Raw genomic sequence first — 21,070 nt, forward strand, 5'->3', positions numbered from 1 at the left:
AAGAGAGTCATTAAAAAAAAAAAAAAGAAGAACATAAATTCCCTTAAAAGAAAAAAATATGCTTGCACAACTAAGTGTGGCTGAGTCTGAGCGATGGAGGAGCATATATGGAACATGTTCACACATACACCACCGCCTCCCCTCAAACATGCAAGAGGAACGCTTCTTTTGGTTCTCTAGGAGTCGTTAAAGCAGCGGAAGAGACAGACAGTCTGATGAAGACTCCCAAGTTTCGCTGGGGAACCTCACCGCACCACACCACAGCGGCCCACTCTGAACTCTGTCATTAAGACAGATTACTGCTAGTTACCCTTGGCTGGCATTGACTCAGAACTTACCACAGATCAAAGCACAAAGATTACTTGGCTTCCATGTTTAAAGATCCCAGCATAGAAAAATAATGTGGCTAATGTCTCCCCCTTCAGTCTACACTGGATTTTTTTTTTAAAATTTGCTCTTTCTTGTGGACACATTTATAGCCATAAATTGGACTAGGAAATCACAATCCCTTTACACACTTGGCTGTATGTTTTGTTTTTCATTGCTAGCAAAAAAAAAAGAAAAAAGCTGAATTCCACAGACGGACACCGGTGCCAGCTTAATGCAGATTAAAAGGGGCAGAGTCAGACGGTGATGTGGTGAGGCTGGCAGTCTGTGTTGTTTTGTGCCTGTCTATCAGAGGGCCGGGGAAGCTTCCTGCCATTTTGGTGGAGAGCAGAGTTTCTTTGAAGGGACAGGAAGGCAGAACTGCATTTCCCACAGCCTAATGTGAACGGCAGGGCCAGAACTTTACTGATGGATATGGAAGTACGCGCACACAGACTCCTGTGTGCTCTCTAATGCAGCTAAAAAAAACCCCCAACAACAACCAAAAAACAGCTCCACAACCTGCCAACCATCTCCTTCAGAGATTCCTTCACGGCAGCAACAGTCGTTTAACAGTACACAATAAAGCTAGAAAAAGAGTTAAAGAGTCGGTGCTATAGTGAGAAGCCCGTTATTTTGTGGAGTGGCTGCTTCTAATTAATGCGAGGGAGACAGAGGCCACACAGACAGCAAGGAAAGCTATTTCTGTGGAACTTAAAGTTTCTTTTAAACTTCAAATCTGTCTCCATTTGAATTTTTTTTTTTTTTTAAATTGAGTGGTTGCGAGGAGTAGAATTTTCACAAAGCAAACTAAACTAATTTGGCAAGAAAACAAGCCCAGAATTTCTCTGTAACTAGAGTCCAATCTTCTTTTTCTGCCATGTCTCCGTGGAGAAGACAGTGTGGCTGCTTGGGCTTCATTTTTGAGCCGATAATACATGTTGCTTTCTTTCAGAGACATACAGAAGCATCGTGTCATCATCGGTGTTAACATTTTTTACATGTAATTAATTCTCTCTCTTTTTTCTTTCAAGGAAATAATACAATTACAATGACATCAAAACAAATAAACAAACAAACAAAAAATAATGTACGGTCCAAAATGTTACAGCCCATTGTTTTTTCCTCCTCTATGGCCTGATTCCTAATAAGTCCTCTGATTAGATTCCTCCATCGATATCAGTGGGCAGCTGTACTCACGCCATGGCGCTCAAAACAAACAGTTATTCAGCTCTGCCATTTGTTCTAAAGGTGTGGGGCTGGGAGTGCGGAGGAGACGGAGGGTGGGAAACTTCAGCTGAGCTACTGTACATATCTGAGCCTTGATGTGGCAACAATGTGTTCAGCGGAGGACGGGTGCCTGAGTGTTGGGTCATTTCCTTCCTACTGAGGCTGAGAAAGAAGTGGGAGACCAGACGGACTGAGAGCCCGTGGCCAGATACTGATTTCAGCCCAGCGCACCGTCCTGTCTGTTAGTGAAGGAGAGACAGAGGTAAAAGCTTGTCCCCCTGAGCGTGGGAGAGTGTGTGCGGAGGGCTGAGAGACACCTCGGTCCCCGTGTGAGCACCGCACACGTCACTTAATGGGCTCGACTGTACATAAACAACACACATATACACACACTCACTCGCACACAGGCAGACCATCTATTAGTGTTACCTAACTGAGCACTTGAACAATGACCAGTAGCTAAACTTCCTCGCTTTGTCTGCCTCCGTATAACTTCACAAGAGCTTTCAGGCTGTTCTCACACAGACAAACAAATACTTGTTGTGTTTCTCACTTTTACACAGAAACGCTCTCACAAGCACATGTATACACAGGAGCTTAAAAAAAGGACTAAGCTTTATTATTATTTATCTGACAGGATCTAAAGGACCTATTATGATTTTTAGAGAAGCTGTTGTTTTACAGTGCACCTCAGAAAGTACTAAAGGTTGTTAAATGAGCGCACTGCAGGCTTATCAAACAAGGTATCCAGTGTCTGCTGCGCTGGGACAATTTGACAAAACAGTCATCATAATCCATAACAGAGTTTATCAGAGACCCCTTCATTAGGTCACTGAGAACGGATGTGCTTTCTGTAAGAAGGTAGCGGCCTCTCTCACCTTAGACATCCATCAGTCATCTGAAGCCTGGTGGTGAATCACCTTTTAGTGTGCTGCAGCTAACCCTTTGCTCAACAAGCCAATCTTTTCTGATAAAGGTCTGCTAAGCCATAAATTCACTTGGACAAACCCCCCCCAAAACAAAACACAATCTTTCCATTGAATCTCATAATTCAATGGAAATTGCTGGTATGTGTTGTGAACCTCTGCAGAAGCCCTTTATCTCAGCAGTTCCCTGGGAAGTCACTGTGTGACCTACAGGTAGAGATAGTGGAGGGTGATGTTGCTTGCCCTGCCCTCCTGACCCAGGACTAAGATCTATGGATTCTCCCACGGGCCTCTATTACTCACTATTCTATAAAAGAGGATATCCACTATTTACTGTTATTGGTCACCTCTGTGTGGAGCTAAACTTACCTCATTTACTGCCCTAAACAAGCTCTGTATCTCTCTCCACATAAGCAAACTTTCTTCAGATTAGCTGCCCCTTGAACAGTCATTGCTGTTACATGCTACATCTAATACATCTATTTGTTAGACTGCAAATTGTGGGACATTTACTTATGGGATTTGATAGCCTAGTGTGAAAAGCTGTGCATGAGACCAGGGGGACTCATTTGAATGTTCAGTAGTAACACACACACACACACACACACACACACACACACACAGAGACAGGACTTACCAGGTATCCGTATAAAGGACCATCCATGGCGGGGATAGAGGGCCATCACACCCCCAGGGCATTGTGGGTGAAAGGCATTAGCCCTCACACGCCATTCTGATGCCAGTTCAGGAGAGCCGTACAGGAAACACTGTTTAAAAATCGGGCCTCCTCCGCTGCGTGTCACCTGCCACTCGTATTCAGCACTGCGGTCGTTACAATAGCGCTCCATGGGTAGTGCTGTCACCTTGGAAACAAAAGACAGCATTGCATGATGGATAGAAACAACATTTTACGATGGCAAAGCACAAATACTGTACGCTGACATAGGCTCGGTTTTTAAGACTTCTTTTTTTTTTTTCTTTAACAAACTGATAACTTTGCTCCAGAGAGATTCAAGCTGTAGATGGAGAGATGTCGATGCATGCAGTCCTGGTTTCACTGAATCAGCAACTTCTGCATCTGCGTATGTTTGTGTGTGTAGGGGGAGGAGGAGGTGAGGGGGCAAGAGGAAGCTGAACAACTACTGAATAACCTGAGCAAGAAGCCCTTTTTTGGAGACTCCGTTTGTTTTAAGTGCAGCTGGGAGTCACAGTGTTGACCTCCTGTACCCCAACCACACACAGTCATACAAACATTTCACAGATAAGAGCTTCTCATTGTTAAAAAGCCACAAAAGCATTGTTCACAGCGCTTCCCTCTTCCACGACCACCCAAATGCTTAGCTGTTTTAAGCGCGCCAGCACACAACCCCGACTGTCATCACATACAGACAGGCAGGACTTCCAAGTGTGTCCTCCTCAGTCTGTTTGTTGCTCTTATACACATACCCTGGGTGTGGCGGCTAGCAGGAACTTAGGTGGCAGCGTGGGCTGGCAGGATTGGATTGTAAAGGTGCCCAATTTTCTGCAGTGGACCTTCACATCTGTGTGCCCCACCACGCCGGGCCTGGAGGCCGTGAACACCAAATCCTGAAAAGCATATACAGAAATCACCACAATGAATCAATGATTTTGTTTAAGCAGAAAAGAGAGGAACTGCAAACAGAAGTAAACAAAGTAGGATCATACAAAGCTCACTGAGTTCAGTGCTCATCGTTTTATAAGCTGTTTTCACATTATATTTAAGTTTATCTGGCTTTTATCCAAAGATATTACATAACATTTCAACTTAAGGCTGAAATTGCTATGTGAAATGTAAGATTACTGCAGCCTATATGGTTTAAACTCCACATGTCACAGCATGTGGGCATCAGGATAAAACACTGTGGTAAACACAAACATTCATTTGGAACAAAGTATAGTAGAGTATTACAGAATGGTAGGTTTTTAAAGGAATATGGTAATGTCTGCTTTTGTGTGACGTGTGTGAGATTATGGGTACACAGTGCCATCTAATGGCAGATAAAAAAAATAAATAAATCAACTATCAGTGTCAGACCAACTCAGGCAGTGCTTAGCAACTACAATTTTTTCTTCATTTTCTTTGTTGAAGGCCATAATGCTTTGTGTGTGTTTCACAAAAGCAATGCACCAAGGAAGATGTTAGTTTTTCAAACCCAGCAAGAACAGATTATTTTCACATTGAGCACTGAAAGCTTCATCCTCTTTGAACATACAGGAGGATGTTACGATTGTTAGCAGATTGCAGTTAAGACAAAAAAAAAAAAAAAAAAAAAAAATACAGTTTAAAAATGTGCTGACAATATGCAAAAATCATATCAGCACATCTTTATGGTTGTGAAACATAATTATGATGTCAGATACAAACAAAAGCAGAGTTTCATATGGTAGATATGGATGACATTAAGAGAAAGACAACATGCTGTTTGTATATTACGACTGTTTCAGCACTGAGATGGAACAGAGATGGAGTGAGAGTGAAACAGAGGGACAGACAGCCAATCCAAAGCTCCCCCACAGCTTTCTGGGTATAATAGTGCGCGTCTTGGTTCTCTCGGTTTTCTCAATTCCTTGATAGAAGCAAAAGGAAAGCTGAAAGCAATACTGGCCACGCTGTCAAGTACACAGCCAGAGAGAGATGAGCCAAGCAGAAAGAAGTGCCACTGTGTGCCAGCTCCATGCAGTTTTAAAAGAAAAATGAGGAGTTAAAAGAAGTTGGCAAGAACTGCGGGAGTGAGTCATTTCTACAAGTAGGAGTTTGGGGTCAGCGTGGTCATAAAGCACACATACAGTAAAAACTCTCCAGGTGTCTGCGAGTTTCTATTCCTTGCTCATATTTGAAGTTGCATCTAATATTCTTATTCTCATATGTTGAGAAGCTCCAGGGGGGAACCTAAGATGCTAGACAGCTGCCTAACCCAGCATGATGAGGCCGGGAAAGGAAGAGGAGGATGGAATTACCCCCGGCAGCATTTACTCCTGAGTATTTTCCACCCAACAAGTTAAGCTAGAATTGGTGGAAGGGTGGAAATGTGATACAGAAAGTATCTGCCAATGGCTAGAAGTTTGCTGAGTGAAATCTTGATGATTTTTTTAGGCTTTTCAGTTAAGCAGATAAGTGAAGGAGCAGGAATTTTAAGCAGTGACAGTGTAGAGCTTTTATTATTATATATTTTTTACTATTCTTTGTATTTGACCTGGCATTGCACCACTTCTGTACTAACAATAAGATTTCCATATTGCCAAATAATACAAAGAAAAAAAAAGTCAAAGCAATAATGTGCTGTCTCAGCAGTACCCATGAAACTATTTGCGTGTAGAGAAAAGGCTTTGCTGTATGTATTACATTTATCATCTTTACCGACGAACATTACACATCACTAATCATATTTTGTCATAAAACACCAGCAACACACTGGTCATGTATACTAATCCACACAGACAGACCTCACAACCAGCTAAAAGTCTGTACTAAAAGCAGATCAATATGTTTTAATTATTAATACAAGACTTTGTATATATATTTTTGAAATGGTGTTTAATGATTTGAGGAGATTTCCTGTACACATCTGATGTAAGAGTGAAGCTAGATGGTGTGCTGCGAGGTCGTAGAAACATATACCAGGAGGGAAATCGACATTAATGGGTCACAGGGCTACAAAGGGATTAGGTTCCACATTGCGTCCCTGTGGACGGAGAGGAAGCTTGGGGCAGAGAGCATGATGTGTGGCCAAACACCGGCTGATGCTCTGGAGAGAATTTCAGCACTGTCAGCAGGACATGAATCCTTTACTGGCGTTTCTCATTTCTGCCACACATTAATATGTACTGCAGATGGCTACTCAGGAATTTCTTGCGTATAGCTTGCCATCAGCATGCATGCACCTTGATGTTTCTTACCTGCAAAACAGGACTGTTGTGCATGTTGGGGAAGGAAATGGGTCGGTTCAGCCACAGAATCAGGTCCTTGCGAGACAGACACTTAATCCCTGGCTGTAACTTTCCTCTGCAAGCCTCCCCGTCTCCGGCTTCCTCCTGGCCCTGTTCTTCAAGGTCGAACAGGCGCTGATGATGGAGCCGGTATGCAGCTTTCAGAGACAGAAAAAGGGCTAACCACCTGTAAAGGCAGGAAATGAAGACTCAAGTTACAAATGGGAAAAAAACTGTAGAAATGGGTTTAAGTGATACATAAGCTCAGCCTCAATTAAGGTGGATTTACAACTTTTCAATGTTTAAAATTGGACTACAGTAATTTTGCTTACCCCTTTGGCTTTAAGGCAACCCACTGTTTAAGCCAACTTACTTCCCAAATCTTCACAAACAAAAGGATTTAACAGCAGGAGGATGGGGCTGTGCTTAAGATGACCATATAAGGTCACATAAGGTCATATATATCCACTCTCACTGACATCTTACTTAGCTAAGAGTAAAAATATCCGTCTGAAACAGAGCATTTAGAGCAGTCTAAAGCCTATTTGATGCCTACCTTACTAAGGTGCCTTGGAGGATAAGATTGGACAATTCAGCTGGTGACACGTCAATGAAACGCAAGAAGGAGAAACAGCTTCCTTTGTCATCACCTGAAAATGGCAAATAAAAAAAAAATTAAAATATTTGAAACATGACACTAAAGAAATCAAAAAAGGAGAAAATTAAGTTAAGTTAAGCATGGATTAATGGAAGTCAGGGATTAACCACTTTTGATTGATGGAGGCAAACACAGGTATTTAAAATGCCCCCTGTGCCCGTTTTTCTGACAATATTTCTGATTAAAAATAGCTGAACTGTGTTTCAGGTCTTCACCACACTGACTGAACATGTAGCCAACACCAAACTGGTGTGACAACAGGTTATCATCAGCCACTGCCATCATAAGTATCATTTTATTATCAGTGCATCCCTAATGGAAACATCAAATTAAGAAGACAGAAACTGAGGTTTGGATGTCAGGTCACGTCACAGGAGAAAACCAACTCCTGGTTTGAGCAAGAACTGTCTGTATTCTAGCTGAGAGCTTGACGTGTGCTCACCTTTCCTGTGAAAGAGAGACTGCTGTATGTGATTCGGGGAGAAGGGAGACAGCAGCACTTGAAGTAATCTGAGGACGACATGGAGAGAAAGACCAGGTTACACCAAAGTTTAAAAAAAAAAAAGGAGGGATAGCAGACCTGAACCTAAATTTGACATGATCATCTGATCTCAGTCCAACCCACACAAATTCTTATTTTCCTATCTATAATTGGGATAATAACCACTTGTGAGCCCCAAAGTCAGCTTATGTCCACAAGGCTGAATATTTGTTGAAGAAAAAAAACAGACAGTTTTCAAAGTGTTTACACAGTAATTTCAAATGTAAACGTAACCCTAAAACACTGTTAACAGAAACTCTGACAGACCGTCTATTATTGGATTAAGTGAATATTAGTGAAGATTACGTGATCCTGTGAATGTCTCTGTGTGTAAGAACTCACTTTTTCCTGGTCTGATTGTCCGTGTGAATGAGGCCATGACGGTAGAGGAACTTGCACATGACGTAGGGCTTGAGGGACATGTGGAAAGGTGAGCGGGTCTCCTGACGCTCAAACAAGTCAGGGTGGTTGCAGAGCTACGCACAAACATACGCACAGTTGGAGTTCAGGAATCAGCATGTTTGTTTTGTGCAGGCAAGTCATTGTTCGGATCAGACTAACATTCTCAACAAACGGTAAATGGACTGGTTCTTATAAAGCACTTCTACTCTACTTGAGCAATTAAACTGTTTTATACAACATATCTTTTTCACCAATTTCACACAAACACACGTTTAAGAGCTTCCTACCCAATAGTCACACATTCACACTCTGCAGAACGCATCAGCAGTTCAGTATTTTGCACAAGGACACTTTGGCATGCAGGTTGGAGCAGCCAGCCACCTTCTGATTAGCAGATGACCTGCTCTACCTCCTGAGCCACAGCCAACCAAAATATGAGAATTAATATAATTTATTTTTTAAACCCACTATACCTTAATAATAACTAAATAGGTTATGTTTACATCAGTGCTTGTCTGTTTTAGTGCCAAAAAGTAACAGGCCAATTTTCAGCAGCTGGAGCAGCATTACGGTGCTGATTTCACAATTACTTTAACAATCCTGTCACAAGCACATACGCCAGGGAACTGCTTAGGGTCCAAGGCTTTTAAAGGGCCCCTAAAGAACAATTTGTGATGGCATCTATGTGAAAATGGCCCCCTTTCTCTATGAATTATGCAATTTAGGTCATACTAAATAAAAGATTTGGTCCATTTTGTATATTTTGGTCATATCAGACAGAAAAGAAGATTACCTAGGGTCTGCTCATTGCACAATGACTTTGTGATTGGCAATTAGTTTGTATTGTTATGTGCTGTGCGATGTAACCAATTTATTGTTCAAACATCCAAACATATGCGTAGCCATAGTCTTATTTATTGTTCTTGAATATCTAGTTATTTGCTGAGCGTATAGGTCTCTTCAAGTGCCCTTCTAGTTTTCATACATTTTTAGCATTGAATACCATAAAGACAATAAAATATGGATCAGAGCTCATACCTTTCTAAACTGCATGACCAGATTCATGAGGGAGGAGGTGGTGCTGTGAGCCTGCTGGGCCGTGCCCATCGAGGACTGCAGCAGATCCTCGATAGAGATCTTGTTTCTCAGAGCCTGGTAGAGCAACCTTTGCCGGGAGGTCAGCTGACAGTAGGTCAGGATCTCAATCTGAAGAAGGTAAGGAGAGTTCAAACATTAAAAAAAAAGAAATATAAGTCACATAACATACATGCAGAATAATGCCTTATTAAAACTGTGCTGCAGAATCATGGTTCTCAACGAAGGATGCTTCATCATGTGTAGTTCAAATTAACTTTACATTGTCCACGCCCCTTTGGTCAGCCGAACAAAATGGTTTTGATTTTTCTGAGTCAGCATTTCTATCCCATTAGAACACACACAGTGTTTTCCTGTGAGCTTAGCCCAAACTGTTATGTGAGTATGGACTTCATGCCATTTGCCCAACAGTCTTTAAACAAACATTCAAATCTCTGGTTTTATCTTGTGCCACGCTTTGATGAAAGCCGTGAAACCCAACGGTAACAATCCATAAAACCATACCGTGAACCACCAGTGAACTTTCCTGGTTAGTATTGGCTTTCAGTGTTCTGACAAAACAAAGAGGAACCAGCGGAGAGCGGAGAAGTGAGGGAAGTGGGCTGGCAGGACTACATGTGGGTGCAAAGGAAAGTGAAAAAGACAGATGTGGGGGAGTGGTGAACTCTGCCATTCCTCGAGACTCCCACAGAGCATGAGCGACTGCGTGTGTGTGTGTGTGACCTCGGGTCCAACATCTGTCAGGAGGATCTGCCAGCACAAGCATCACTCATACCTTCATTACAATACTTTCTCTGTCAATGAGGTGTACAGAGAGACAGATGGAGGAAGGCTCCATGTTTAACCAGGAGAGGTGACAAGCATAATACCACAACACCTGCATTTATTCTAGCTTTAAGCTCTTTTATTGCATCATATTAGATTTCATTTATTGAGATCCTCACTTCTTTTTTGGACATATTTTCTATTCTATTCTTTTTTTTTTTTTTTTTTTTTTTTTTAAACAGAGCATTGTGTTCTGCATCCTGATCGGCTGTAGACCATTTTCAATCAATCATCTCCGTGCCGTGTCTCCTGTCCGGTACAGAATGCGTTCAGCTTGTCAAATTTACATAAATCTTCGATCGCTAGCAATGTGACTCTGAGTGGTGTACTGTATGTTTGTAACTTTTCTCCCCAACAAACAACAATGTCGACGAAACATTTTGGACTGTCAAAGGCACCTGCAGGTTCCTTTGGTTTGATTCTATACTTCTGGACTTATTTTTCTACGAAGGTTTGAGCTTTGAGAGTGTTTAAACAAGACAGATTGTGGGAAATTGTTCACGCCTGTCTGAGAAAAGTGTATAAAGTGTGTAGTGAGGGGTTTTATAGCCTTAATAATAATTGTAAAAAATAATGTTGGCTACTTCACGGATTTCACCTATCGTGGGTTAGTTTTAGAACGTAACTACTGCGATAAAGGAGGGACCACTGTAAATCAAATATTTCTTATACTATCTTAGCAGAGTATAGGGATTAAAATATGGAGAGGGAATGTGGCATAACACGAAGGATACCACTTGGGGGGGAAGAAACCCATCTTTTTTTGCCCTTAGGAAAACTGAAAAATGAGATTGTCGTGTCACCCTTAATTGTTAATACACTCTTGGTTCTTCTACCTTGTCTGAGAGTTCATTTTCCACATCCTTCTTGATTCTGCGCAGCATAAAAGGCTTCAGGATCATATGCAATCTGGATAGTTGGTCTGAAAAACAACAACAAAAAAAATTATGTTTACTTACAAATCATATCACACGCAAATAGAGCCAGGATAGAAGAACAGTGTTGGTACACCTATTTTCAAATAAGCTAAAAAGCATACATATAAAATAGGGGGAAAAAATAGTAGCCTTTGCTGTACTCACTCTCATCGATGGCAGACTTGTTTTCAGCATGGCTCTCTATGTCCTTGGAGAACCACTCGTTAAATTCTTCATGGGAATCGAACAACGTAGGCATGATGAAATGCAGCAGGGCCCACAGCTGAGAGGAAAACATGCAGTCTCTTACAGTTCTGCCCGGATAACCACACACTTGCCAACACACACACACACACACACACACACACACACACACACACACACACACACACACACACACACACACACACACGTCGCTCACCTCAGCCATTGTGTTCTGAATGGGCGTCCCGGTTAGCAGAAGTCTGTTCCGACACTGGAACTGCAGGAGGATTTTCCACCGAACGCTGAAAAAGCACAGAAACCAGGACCGTCACCTGCTGTGACAGCTACAGATGTTTATCATCTGCATTTAACACTTCATTTAATGTAATCACTGGATGTACTACATTTTTTGGGATTATCGCTTGTGTGTGGCTGTACGTTTGGCCAGTCTATTGATTTTGGCTGGTCTCCAGTAGGAGCCGAGAAATGACACACACTAGTGAAACCGTAGAGACCGGTTACTGTATTTTTCCAGACATTTTTGTTGATTTACCAAATGATTTAAAGAACAGTTTCCCTTGTTCTGCATATTTTAGCTGATTTATTACAAACTTTTTTCACTTGCATTTCTCAAGACACTTATCCAAAGCATGCAGGGCTTTATTTGTTCTGACAAAAAAACAAGAAAACTTACAAATGGCCACAGCATTCTGTGCAAGTTAGAACTGCTGGGACTAGAAAAGAGTCATTTATTTTACAACACTTGTGTTTTGGCCAGAATGACATTATAATTGGTTAGTAAAGTTGTTAAAAGGCCGGTCTGCATTTAAAACATCTTAATAATGTTTGTATGCTCAGGCTAGTTATTGAGTTGCCAAAGAAGGGTAAGATAAAATCTTTAAATACAAAGTCTGATAAATCAGATATCACGCATCAACACATGAATCTGTGACCCTGTGATCACAAATATCAATGCCACCATGATAATGCTTTACCTTGTGCTGCTTTTCAGTGCCTGGGCTTCATCTAGAACCATGTACTGCCACTTGACCCTCTGAAAGTACTTGACATCTTGGACCACCAGCTGGTAGCTCGTGATGACCACGTGGAATGGTGCATTTTGCGTGTAAAGGGTTTTCTGTGTGACAAAACACAGCGTTAAGAGTTAAAAGGATAAAAAGTGCTGAGTTTACTGGCTGCAAAATGTACGGTGATGTATCCTTCAATGTTTACCTGGCTCCAAAATTTCCGAATCACTTTCCGATCGTGAGGATTTCCCCAGTACGGTAACACCTATGGGACATATCAGTAACACTGTTCTGTCAGAAAACCTTCATAGATCAAAATAATCCCCATGTGAACATGTTTAAAGCAAAAAAACAAAACCCTACAGTTAAGACTGAGCAATGCTGGAAAAACAGAGCCACAGTGATGTTCTCAGAGAAAATGTCTAGGCATAACATCGCACATGAATCACTGCCCCACTTGTTGAGATATAGAATGCGATGTGAAAAGATTTACACATCATTACGTCGCTCAACGCAAGCCGCTTTCCCATTGTTTTCAGTCAGTCTTGCTTTGAATGTTCAGGAAGCTTATCTTCAAATTGTGTAATGGGGTCTTTTCACACCTCATTAGCAAAACAAACTGCAATTGATTTATTTCCAAACTGGCTGAGAAAATGGGCAAAGCTGAATGTCGTACACAACAAAGAGTCATGTTTATCACTGACTGTGTGTGTGTGTGTGTGTTCAAGCATAGCTGACATATTGATGCATTTGATAATATTTTGGCTACGCACAGTCTTTCAAGAGCCAGTTATGGCATGCAAAATGATTTTTTTGAGATGTATCACTCAACAAAAATAAAAACAGCTATGTAGTTATGTGTCAATGCGAACAGTGCTACAATACTGCCCCCTAATGGACAGCTCCAGATAACATTTCATCTGGTAACCTGCGCTTGCTCTCAGAATGTCAAAACTAACAAACCACTGCATTAAGAAGCGGAGAGAGAAATGCATTGGCGGAAGAACAACAGAAATGACGAATCAGCAGTTCCTTTGGACGTGCTTCTGCAGATGTTTCAGTGTGTGTGTGCTCGCTTAGCCACGATGGGTTCTCACCTTGAATTTTGGCACAAAGCGGGTGAACTCCTGATGCCAGTTGTTGAGTGTAGACGCTGGAGAGATGATCAGGAATGGACCCCAGATGTTATCTCTCTGTTGCAGGAACAGAAAAGCAAATATAATGTCAACCACCGCAACAGGTGGTCTGCTGTGCTTGTGTGAGCAGCACCCAGAAAACAGGAAGTCCTGGAGGGCCTGTGAAGCCCACAGCATGCACCTTCCTGCCAACGACAGTTGACTGAAAAGCTCGCATTTCCACCTTTTTTTTTTTTTTTTTTGGCCTTTGGGGTTGTGAGACTAAAAAATGTAAAGAGCTGGCAAATCAGCTCTTCAGAGGAGTGAAGTCATATGACTAATTCATTGAAATGTTCCAGCACCTGCAAAAAGCCAGAAACTGGGGACCCTTTAAAGGATGCAGGTGCAAATAGGCTGCCTTTTAGATGTTTTATCACAAGTCGAAAACAATGGTGGAGTCAACTGAATATTCCGCAAAGTGTTTTGGAAGAGTGTGGTGAATGAAACCTTTTGGCCCCCCGTCCTCTCTCTCACCTCTGCTAAGTGTGCCAACAAAGCGATACTCTGAACTGTCTTTCCCAGTCCCATTTCATCTGCCAAGATTCCATTGATTCCCTGTGGAAATGAAGAGCAAAAGAGAAAAGGGAAGAAGAATTAAATCACTCAGTGGGGAGGAAAAAAAAATATTAGAAAACATCCTAAAACTGTACACATGTTGACAAAAAACAATGCTAACGAACCCTGAATCATGTTAGTGATGTTACACTAGAGATTCATAAATTTTCTTAACCAAAACACTAATAAAGATTTCTTTTATACTGTTGGCCATTAAAAACTGCCCAATTCATAGTAATGAAAACAAACTAAAGGAATACCGAGAGCTTCAGAAAAGCGCAGCATAAGTCAGAAAAAACAATAAAAAAAATAAAATAAGACACGTGTACCTGTTCATAAAGGTTAGCCAGCCAGTTCATGCCTTTGAGTTGGTAGCCCTTGAGTTTTCCGTTGAAGATGGTGGGTTGAGGAATGTCTTCATCTGCGCGGATGGATGGGTTTGAAAGGCTGTAGCTTTCTCCAAACCCAGAGCCGGCTCCTTTGGACAAGCTGCCAGCTGCATGCAGGGACGCACTGCGACTGTCTTTAGCCTCTTCATCGAACATTCGCGTCTAAAGGAGGAGATTTGGACATTACTGCCAGTTGCGCTGTGTGAATTAGGGCATCTAATAAAGGATGTGCGTGAATTACTCACTCTCTCCTGATGAATCTGGTAGGCCTCTTGGGCATTCCTCAAGGCCTGGGATTTGTAGTATTCGCTATCTGCAATCACATACAATCATCTTGTGCATAAATGCATTGCAAACCATTTAAATGTAATATTTCTTCTGACAGAGTATATAGTCAAAACACAGCTAGTCTAAACTGAAATTCTTAGTAATGTATTACCACAATTCTTTATACTTAATCAAATAAACTGCAAATTATTATCATTAGTAAACGGTATAATAGCAACAATCATGATAAAAACAAAGTACACACTCTTTAAATTTTAACGTTTTTGCCTTAAAATCTTGCAAATGTACAAAACACGACATGTTACACTGTCGTTATCTATTTACCGAAAAAGCAAAATGCAGACGAATTGAGTAAAAAAAAAAAAAAGTACATACTTACTGCTTCCCCATGAATTAGCAGGAGAAGCAGCAGTCAGCTGCTGCTAAGCAAATGCACTTGTTTACCTGATCATCAGCACATGTGTTCAACAGCAGACATTTTGGGAGTTTGCTGGCCTGGAGCATTCATGTGTGTGTTAACTTAATGTGTTAATTCACCCCAACGCCAGACCCAAGACCTATATCTCAGGCTCTGCAGGCCTCAGTTAGTATGCCAAATGTTAACATTTGTGACAGAACAATTAGAAAAAAGACTCGTGCAACGGTGATGATTTGGGCTTGCTCTACAGTGACAGGACCTGGGCACCTTGCAGTCATTGAGTCAACCATGACTCAATGACTGCAAGCTGTATGCCAAAGTATTCTAGAGTCAAATATTAGGCCATCTGTCCAACAGCTAAAACCTGGACCAAACTGAGTCACGCAACATGACACTGATCACAAGCACAGCCACAAATTTATGACAGAATGACTGAAAAAGAAAAGAATCACGGTGTTGCAATAGCCAAGTCAAAGACCAGGCCTAACCCTGACCCAAATGCTGTGATAGAATACCATCCATCCATTCGCTTCCGCTTATCCTTTTCAGGGTCGCGGGGGGCGCTGGAGCCTATCCCAGCTGTCATCAGCTGTTCTTACTTTTCCACACAACGCTTTTGCATTTTGACTTAGGTTTTGTTAAATACATAATGACACAGTGTAACACATCATGTGCTTCGGTTCATTTGAGGTTAATTTTAAGACCTACTGAGGACTAGATCATTTTTATCATGCTTGTGAATAGATGGAGAGTGTACTTTTGTTTTACCATTGTAGAGGAAGAAAAAAAATCTAATCTACAAGTAGAAGATTAGACAGGAAACAAACAGAAATGAGTTTCATCCCATTTAATTTCACACTGTTATAGTTGATGAAGGGAGTCAATATATGTATAAATTTCAGCCATCAACGATGACTACTAATTTCTTCTGTAATACATTAAACTCGATTGAGTCGTTCATACCATAGTCCTCTTGTCCCATGTTGACCATTACTCCTCCTCCAATGTCTATCTGTCTCTGGGCTGCAGTGTCTTCAAGTTTTCTCAGAATTTCCTCCTGTGCTGCATCTGCACCTGGAGCCCCCACGCTAGCTTTACCACTCATAAAATGAGCATACAGCTCCGTCTGGGTAATGAGAAAATTCAGTTTGCGCTGCTGACGCTTGGCCTGAGAGAGTCAAAAAAAAAAAAAAAAAAAAACCCAGGGAGAAAAATGTATCTATATTTAGGATTTTCAAAAAACCTGTAATGGCAAATTAAAAATGTCTCCATAATAACTTCCTTGTCACAGACCTCTCTCATTTCTTCATCAAGTTTACGTTGCTCCAGGGCTTCCTTCTCGGCTCTCTTTCTGTGCTCCTTTTCCACCTTGTCATATTTTTTCCAGTAGAGCATCATCTCCTTGGTAAGACGCCGGGCACGGGGTAATGTTTCTTTACAGTTCTTCTGAGCCTGAATAGCTGCACGCCGGACCTCTCGCATGCACTGGTGAGCCAGCTAAGAGGACATGAATCACACGTTAAAAGTTACTTTTGCAATATACAGACATGGAGAGTTACCAACACGCTGAACACGTGTGCAAAACCAAAAACATTTAACAAAATGCTTTAAATGTACCTAGCCATAGAGTGCTGTGTACACTTTACTCACCTTTTTTGCATTGGTTAATACCAGATTCTTAGCAGAAGTCTTCTGCTTGAAGGACTGAAAAAAGTAGAAATGGGACAGTTGGCATTAGAAAATGTTGGAAAAATGGGACCAACATCAAAACAAAACTGACTCTTTGCTTAACTAACCTTGGGGATTTCTTTTTTGGCAATGGTGAGCCAGACTTTGCGTCGGCGAGCATTCAGCTGCTCGACGGTGAGATGTTTTTTCTTCACCATGGGCAGCGGAGCATCATGGGAAAACTTAGCAAATATTTTGGTGACGAAGGGACGCTCCTCATCCACAAATTCTCCCTCTCCCCGTTTCTTCTTCTTCTTTACTTTTTTTAGTTTGGCTACAAAAAAAAGGAAAGACATTTAAATGAAAAGGTAGATCTTGTTTGCGGTTTTAAAATATGTTTTTCTTGTTTGTTTTTGTTTTCCTTAAAGGCACTGACACTGGCATGCCTTTTTTCTTCTTACCCTTAAATTTCTTTTCATCTTTGATTTTCTTTTTCTTTGGACCCAGCAGATGGCGTTGTTGCTCATAGAAGGGATCATGAGTAGATAAGAGTCCCGTGCTGTAGTACTGATATTGGTGAAGCTGAGCAAACACAAACACACAGAGGAGCATGATACATCTTAATTAATATGTCTGAAGAACTTTGTTTTAGGTGACGAGGCTCTGAATTGGCTGATTTTCATTTTTTTAAAGTAAATGTCTTGTCCTGTACTTCTTTATTTAGTGGGGTTCCCCAAGGTACTATTTTGAGTCCCCACTTATTTGCTTCTTATATATTATCCCTGAGGCAAATTGTGCATGGCCATGCCATTGATTTCACCCAATTATATATTTCACCACCTGTTCTGGCACCAGAGCTACATCCTGCATTATGTTGTGACTCTCTGAGAGGGGATTTCCAACACATTTCGACAGCTAAATGACGCTAAACCAGAAGAAATTATGAGAAACCACTATGAATCAAGCACAAGCAGAGTTATTTGCTCTTTTTGTTTTGTAGCACTTATTGATTAAGAACTTAATTAAGAAGCTTATTATTACAATGACATTAAATTGACACAAAGTATTAGCAATTAGTGTTCTTTATTTATGTGTGTATTTGTACCTCCCGGTCAGAGTAGAAGTTGCTCTGATGCTGCCTCGTGTAACGATGGAGCCTCAGCATGTCATGTAGTTCTTCCCGAGACATGCTGAAGTTAGCGTCATCTGAGTCTGTATCTGAGTCTGTGGTGTCATCACTCAACAAGATACTCTACATGAGAAAAAAAGTAGGTACAGGCATGGTTAAAGGAAGCTGAGAGCATGTGACACACAAACATATCCTATGAGAAAGGAAGTACCTATAAAACTAAAATTCTTCAGATATGGAGGTCAGTATTAGCCAGTGTAAATACCTTCAGCCATTTCCTGTTCTTCTTCAGCTTAGAAAAATTGTAAAGGCTTGTTTTATTTGCCTTTTGGTCTGTGAAACAAACAAAAAAAGAAACAACACAGGATAAATATGCATGAAAAGATTCATTAAACCAATGAGTGTGGATGTGTAGCAACATGTCACTAACACATTTCTCAATACATCTTACCTTTACCTTGCGGAAGTACTCCATTAAGCGGCTTGCCATCTGCCAATCCATCTCCTTGATCACACGACTCATTCTTTATTGTCAAAGCCGTATCATGAGTGGTGGCATCCAGGGATATCCCTGGCTCCAGTCCACCCTCGCTGTCATCGCTATCATCACTGCAAGAGAAATGTATGGCCGTAAGCTCAACATTTGCATCCTATTTGTATATTATCCATTCTCTTCTTAGACAGTGTAATGTAAAGCAGATGACAAGAGGTGCAATCAGCCATGCAAAACATCTAAATTTGTATATATGTATGTATGTATGTATGTATGTATGTATGTATGTATGTATGTATATATATATATATATAAATAAATAAACACAATATACAGTTTAATTTTGATAAGATGGGAAGATTGCTGCAAACACTTCGTTTTTTTTTTTTTTTATAGGTGGCCAAAACAAACCTTAGCCTGGAAGCAACAAGTGAATGCCCACTATCAGCACCTCTTTTTCTGTACCTGGTTATGTCTCTGTTGAAGATAGCAGCGGTTTGACGCAAAAAACTGTCCAACTTCAGGGATCTTTCTAAGCGCTGCAGGTAGAGAGGTTTGGCTAGGCTGGAGGCCCCTGATACCCCAACCTCCAGCTGGCCACCCTGCCCTGACGCCATACACCACAGACCACCTCTGCCCAGCAGGGCAGGACCTTTTACTGAAGAGAGAAGTATGGAAGAAATAGATGTGCAAATGGCACAAGGTAAGAATGAGCAGTACAGGAAAGTTACATCTATGTGAAGAAAAACATTTTAATGTTATTCACCTAAAGAGTAAAAATGGTCCAGACTAAAAGGAACTGTACATTGCTTCATTTTCTCAGCTAATCTGGTATAATGGGAGATAATCTCCTAGTATGTTTAAAGATTTCATAATTACTGCCTACATTTTTTTTTGTCAAGGTCAGAAAAAAGGCACTTACACCAAAAACAAAATACTTGCCTCCAAATGCACAGATATGAAGTATGATACTGTCCATTCTACAAAATGTTTATTCTATTATTTTATTTTTTTATTGGACATACCTTCTCAATAATGGATGGCATTGATTTTCGATTCCAACACTAATGATCAAGATGAAAAGCCTACAAAATAAGAAATGCAGTCACACACTGACAATTAAATGGCAAAAACAAAAGCTTTTATTAGAAGCTCATTTTACAGTGCTGTACTAACAGTGTTTATGCACGTGATTTCAAAACGATAAAGGAAAAGTTAGTTTATTTGGACATCTCTATCGGTTTAAAGTAAAAATAATTTGCTCCCATGTTTCAGTATAAATACGTCGTACACTAAATTGTGCTTTGAACTCAATTTTGAGAATTTATTTTAGTTTATTTTCAATAAAAAATAAGTTATGATACGTTATAATCAGCCATATATTATGCTCGATAGTGTGTCTAAGTAATCTTGGTAATCATTTTCAGTACTTGCAGTTTATTAAAAAATAAAATTAAACTTTAGGCATAGTGTAATCAATTAAGTGTTATTATGCATTAGGTCCTTATGAAGAGTCAGGTGGTTGTTTTGAGAGTTTCCATGCTAAAGTTAACTCAGCTGTCCACAACAATACCCATAAACAACACTATGGTATTTATTCACTTCACTTTCTGTGAGTTCATTTCCTCAAATGTAGCAGGCTGCAAGGGACTAAAGTTTAAAAATAAATACTTTTTTAAATAGCATTGCTATCGCGTCGTTACGTTGTGCTTTGGTGGATAGCAAAACCAAGCTAGTGTTAGCCAGGGCTTGCTAGCTAACCTTCAGCAATACTGTAGCTTCAAAGCTAACGACCGTTAGCTGTCAGCAAAAGCAGCATTGCCTCGGATCAGTGACAGTAAAGAGGCTCAATGTGCTGCTACAGACGCTCACTGACGGCTTTGCCCACGCCAGTTCAATTAGGTAGCACAGGTAGTTTTACTATAGCTAGCCCCTCCTTGCTATCTTTGTAACTTAGCGTATCATTAACGTTAGCTAGTTAGCTTATCAAATACTAAGGCGTTTTGACACCATCGTCCTCTCACACCATTAATATGAAGTATTTAAATCGGCCCTGTCTCTTTAAGGCCACCACCTCCCTGCCTAAACAATGTATTAAGATATGAAATCGGTTTAATGACAACTCTTTAGCTTGCTTGCTGTCACCATGCAGCGACAGCTAGGGCCTCCGCCCGCGCCTCTTGGACCCTCGTTTCGGATACGAGCCGCGGCTCGGTTGCTTGGCGCACGCATGATCCCCATCTTTTAATTCTTTCTCCCTCCCGGCCATCTTCCCCATTGCTCCTTCGCCATAACAACCACCGCGGAGTCTCTCACCTCGGCCCCGTGTCCGCCTTTCAGTCTCTCTCGTCGCTGCTGCCGACTCTCGGTTCTCTGACTCCAAAATGGCGGTTTGAGACGCCGAGCGAGTCTGTGAGCTTTGAGTCGGCAGCAACAGCGGAGAGGCGGCCACTTTCTGTTACTGAGAGAGCAGAGACACGACGCCATGGCGAAGGTACAGCAAGGAGCAGGCATTTTAATCAATCCCAGAGAGAAGGAAGCCAACCTATCCACGTCTCCTAGGACATGACCATGACAAAATTTTCACCTGTATATTTCGCTAATAAAATACGAGACAGCGCTATCATGCCTTTGGGTTTGGAACGTGTCTTTGCAACTAACGTAAATGTATCGATGAATTTCCGATGTTGATTGATCGTGTCTGCTGGCTGCGAAGATTACCGAGCTACGTCTTACGTCACTAGAAGGGAACTCCGTTTTAGGTAAAGTGGACACCGTCACAAAATTTTGAAAAAATGTGAGTAAGTAATTGGCT

General features: G+C 41.1%; 1 protein-coding gene across 2 annotated transcripts in view; it reads right to left on the reverse strand.

Annotated features, from left to right (window-relative positions):
• The window catches only part of ino80 (INO80 complex ATPase subunit), a 38,628-nt gene extending 17,879 nt beyond the window's left edge, over positions 1–20,749 (reverse strand). The window contains exons 1-27 of one of the 2 annotated variants that reach the window (XM_085431504.1): positions 20,572–20,749; positions 19,281–19,340; positions 18,721–18,913; positions 18,220–18,371; positions 18,028–18,095; positions 17,739–17,885; positions 17,095–17,215; positions 16,762–16,967; positions 16,616–16,669; positions 16,259–16,462; positions 15,929–16,133; positions 14,505–14,572; positions 14,200–14,421; positions 13,790–13,870; positions 13,238–13,333; positions 12,346–12,405; positions 12,108–12,250; positions 11,330–11,414; positions 11,074–11,191; positions 10,828–10,913; positions 9,110–9,277; positions 8,012–8,145; positions 7,571–7,638; positions 7,027–7,120; positions 6,441–6,657; positions 3,969–4,109; positions 3,160–3,385 (exon numbers count right to left, since the gene is read on the reverse strand). In XM_085431504.1, the coding sequence (XP_085287630.1) occupies positions 3,160–3,385; positions 3,969–4,109; positions 6,441–6,657; positions 7,027–7,120; positions 7,571–7,638; positions 8,012–8,145; positions 9,110–9,277; positions 10,828–10,913; positions 11,074–11,191; positions 11,330–11,414; positions 12,108–12,250; positions 12,346–12,405; positions 13,238–13,333; positions 13,790–13,870; positions 14,200–14,421; positions 14,505–14,572; positions 15,929–16,133; positions 16,259–16,462; positions 16,616–16,669; positions 16,762–16,967; positions 17,095–17,215; positions 17,739–17,885; positions 18,028–18,095; positions 18,220–18,371; positions 18,721–18,872 (3,316 nt within the window). In that variant the 5' untranslated portion in view covers positions 18,873–18,913; positions 19,281–19,340; positions 20,572–20,749. Of the gene's footprint in view, positions 1–3,159; positions 3,386–3,968; positions 4,110–6,440; positions 6,658–7,026; positions 7,121–7,570; positions 7,639–8,011; positions 8,146–9,109; positions 9,278–10,827; positions 10,914–11,073; positions 11,192–11,329; positions 11,415–12,107; positions 12,251–12,345; positions 12,406–13,237; positions 13,334–13,789; positions 13,871–14,199; positions 14,422–14,504; positions 14,573–15,928; positions 16,134–16,258; positions 16,463–16,615; positions 16,670–16,761; positions 16,968–17,094; positions 17,216–17,738; positions 17,886–18,027; positions 18,096–18,213; positions 18,372–18,720; positions 18,914–19,280; positions 19,341–20,571 lie in introns of both variants that reach the window. The other variant, XM_085431503.1, reaches the window with a different exon arrangement.
• Positions 20,750–21,070: the final 321 nt, after the last annotated feature.

Source organism: Copadichromis virginalis, linkage group LG15 (assembly GCF_057382275.1).
Source record: "Copadichromis virginalis isolate Kocher_CV1m ecotype Utaka linkage group LG15, C_Virginalis_male_GT1.1, whole genome shotgun sequence".
NCBI classification, from domain to species: domain Eukaryota; kingdom Metazoa; phylum Chordata; class Actinopteri; order Cichliformes; family Cichlidae; genus Copadichromis; species Copadichromis virginalis.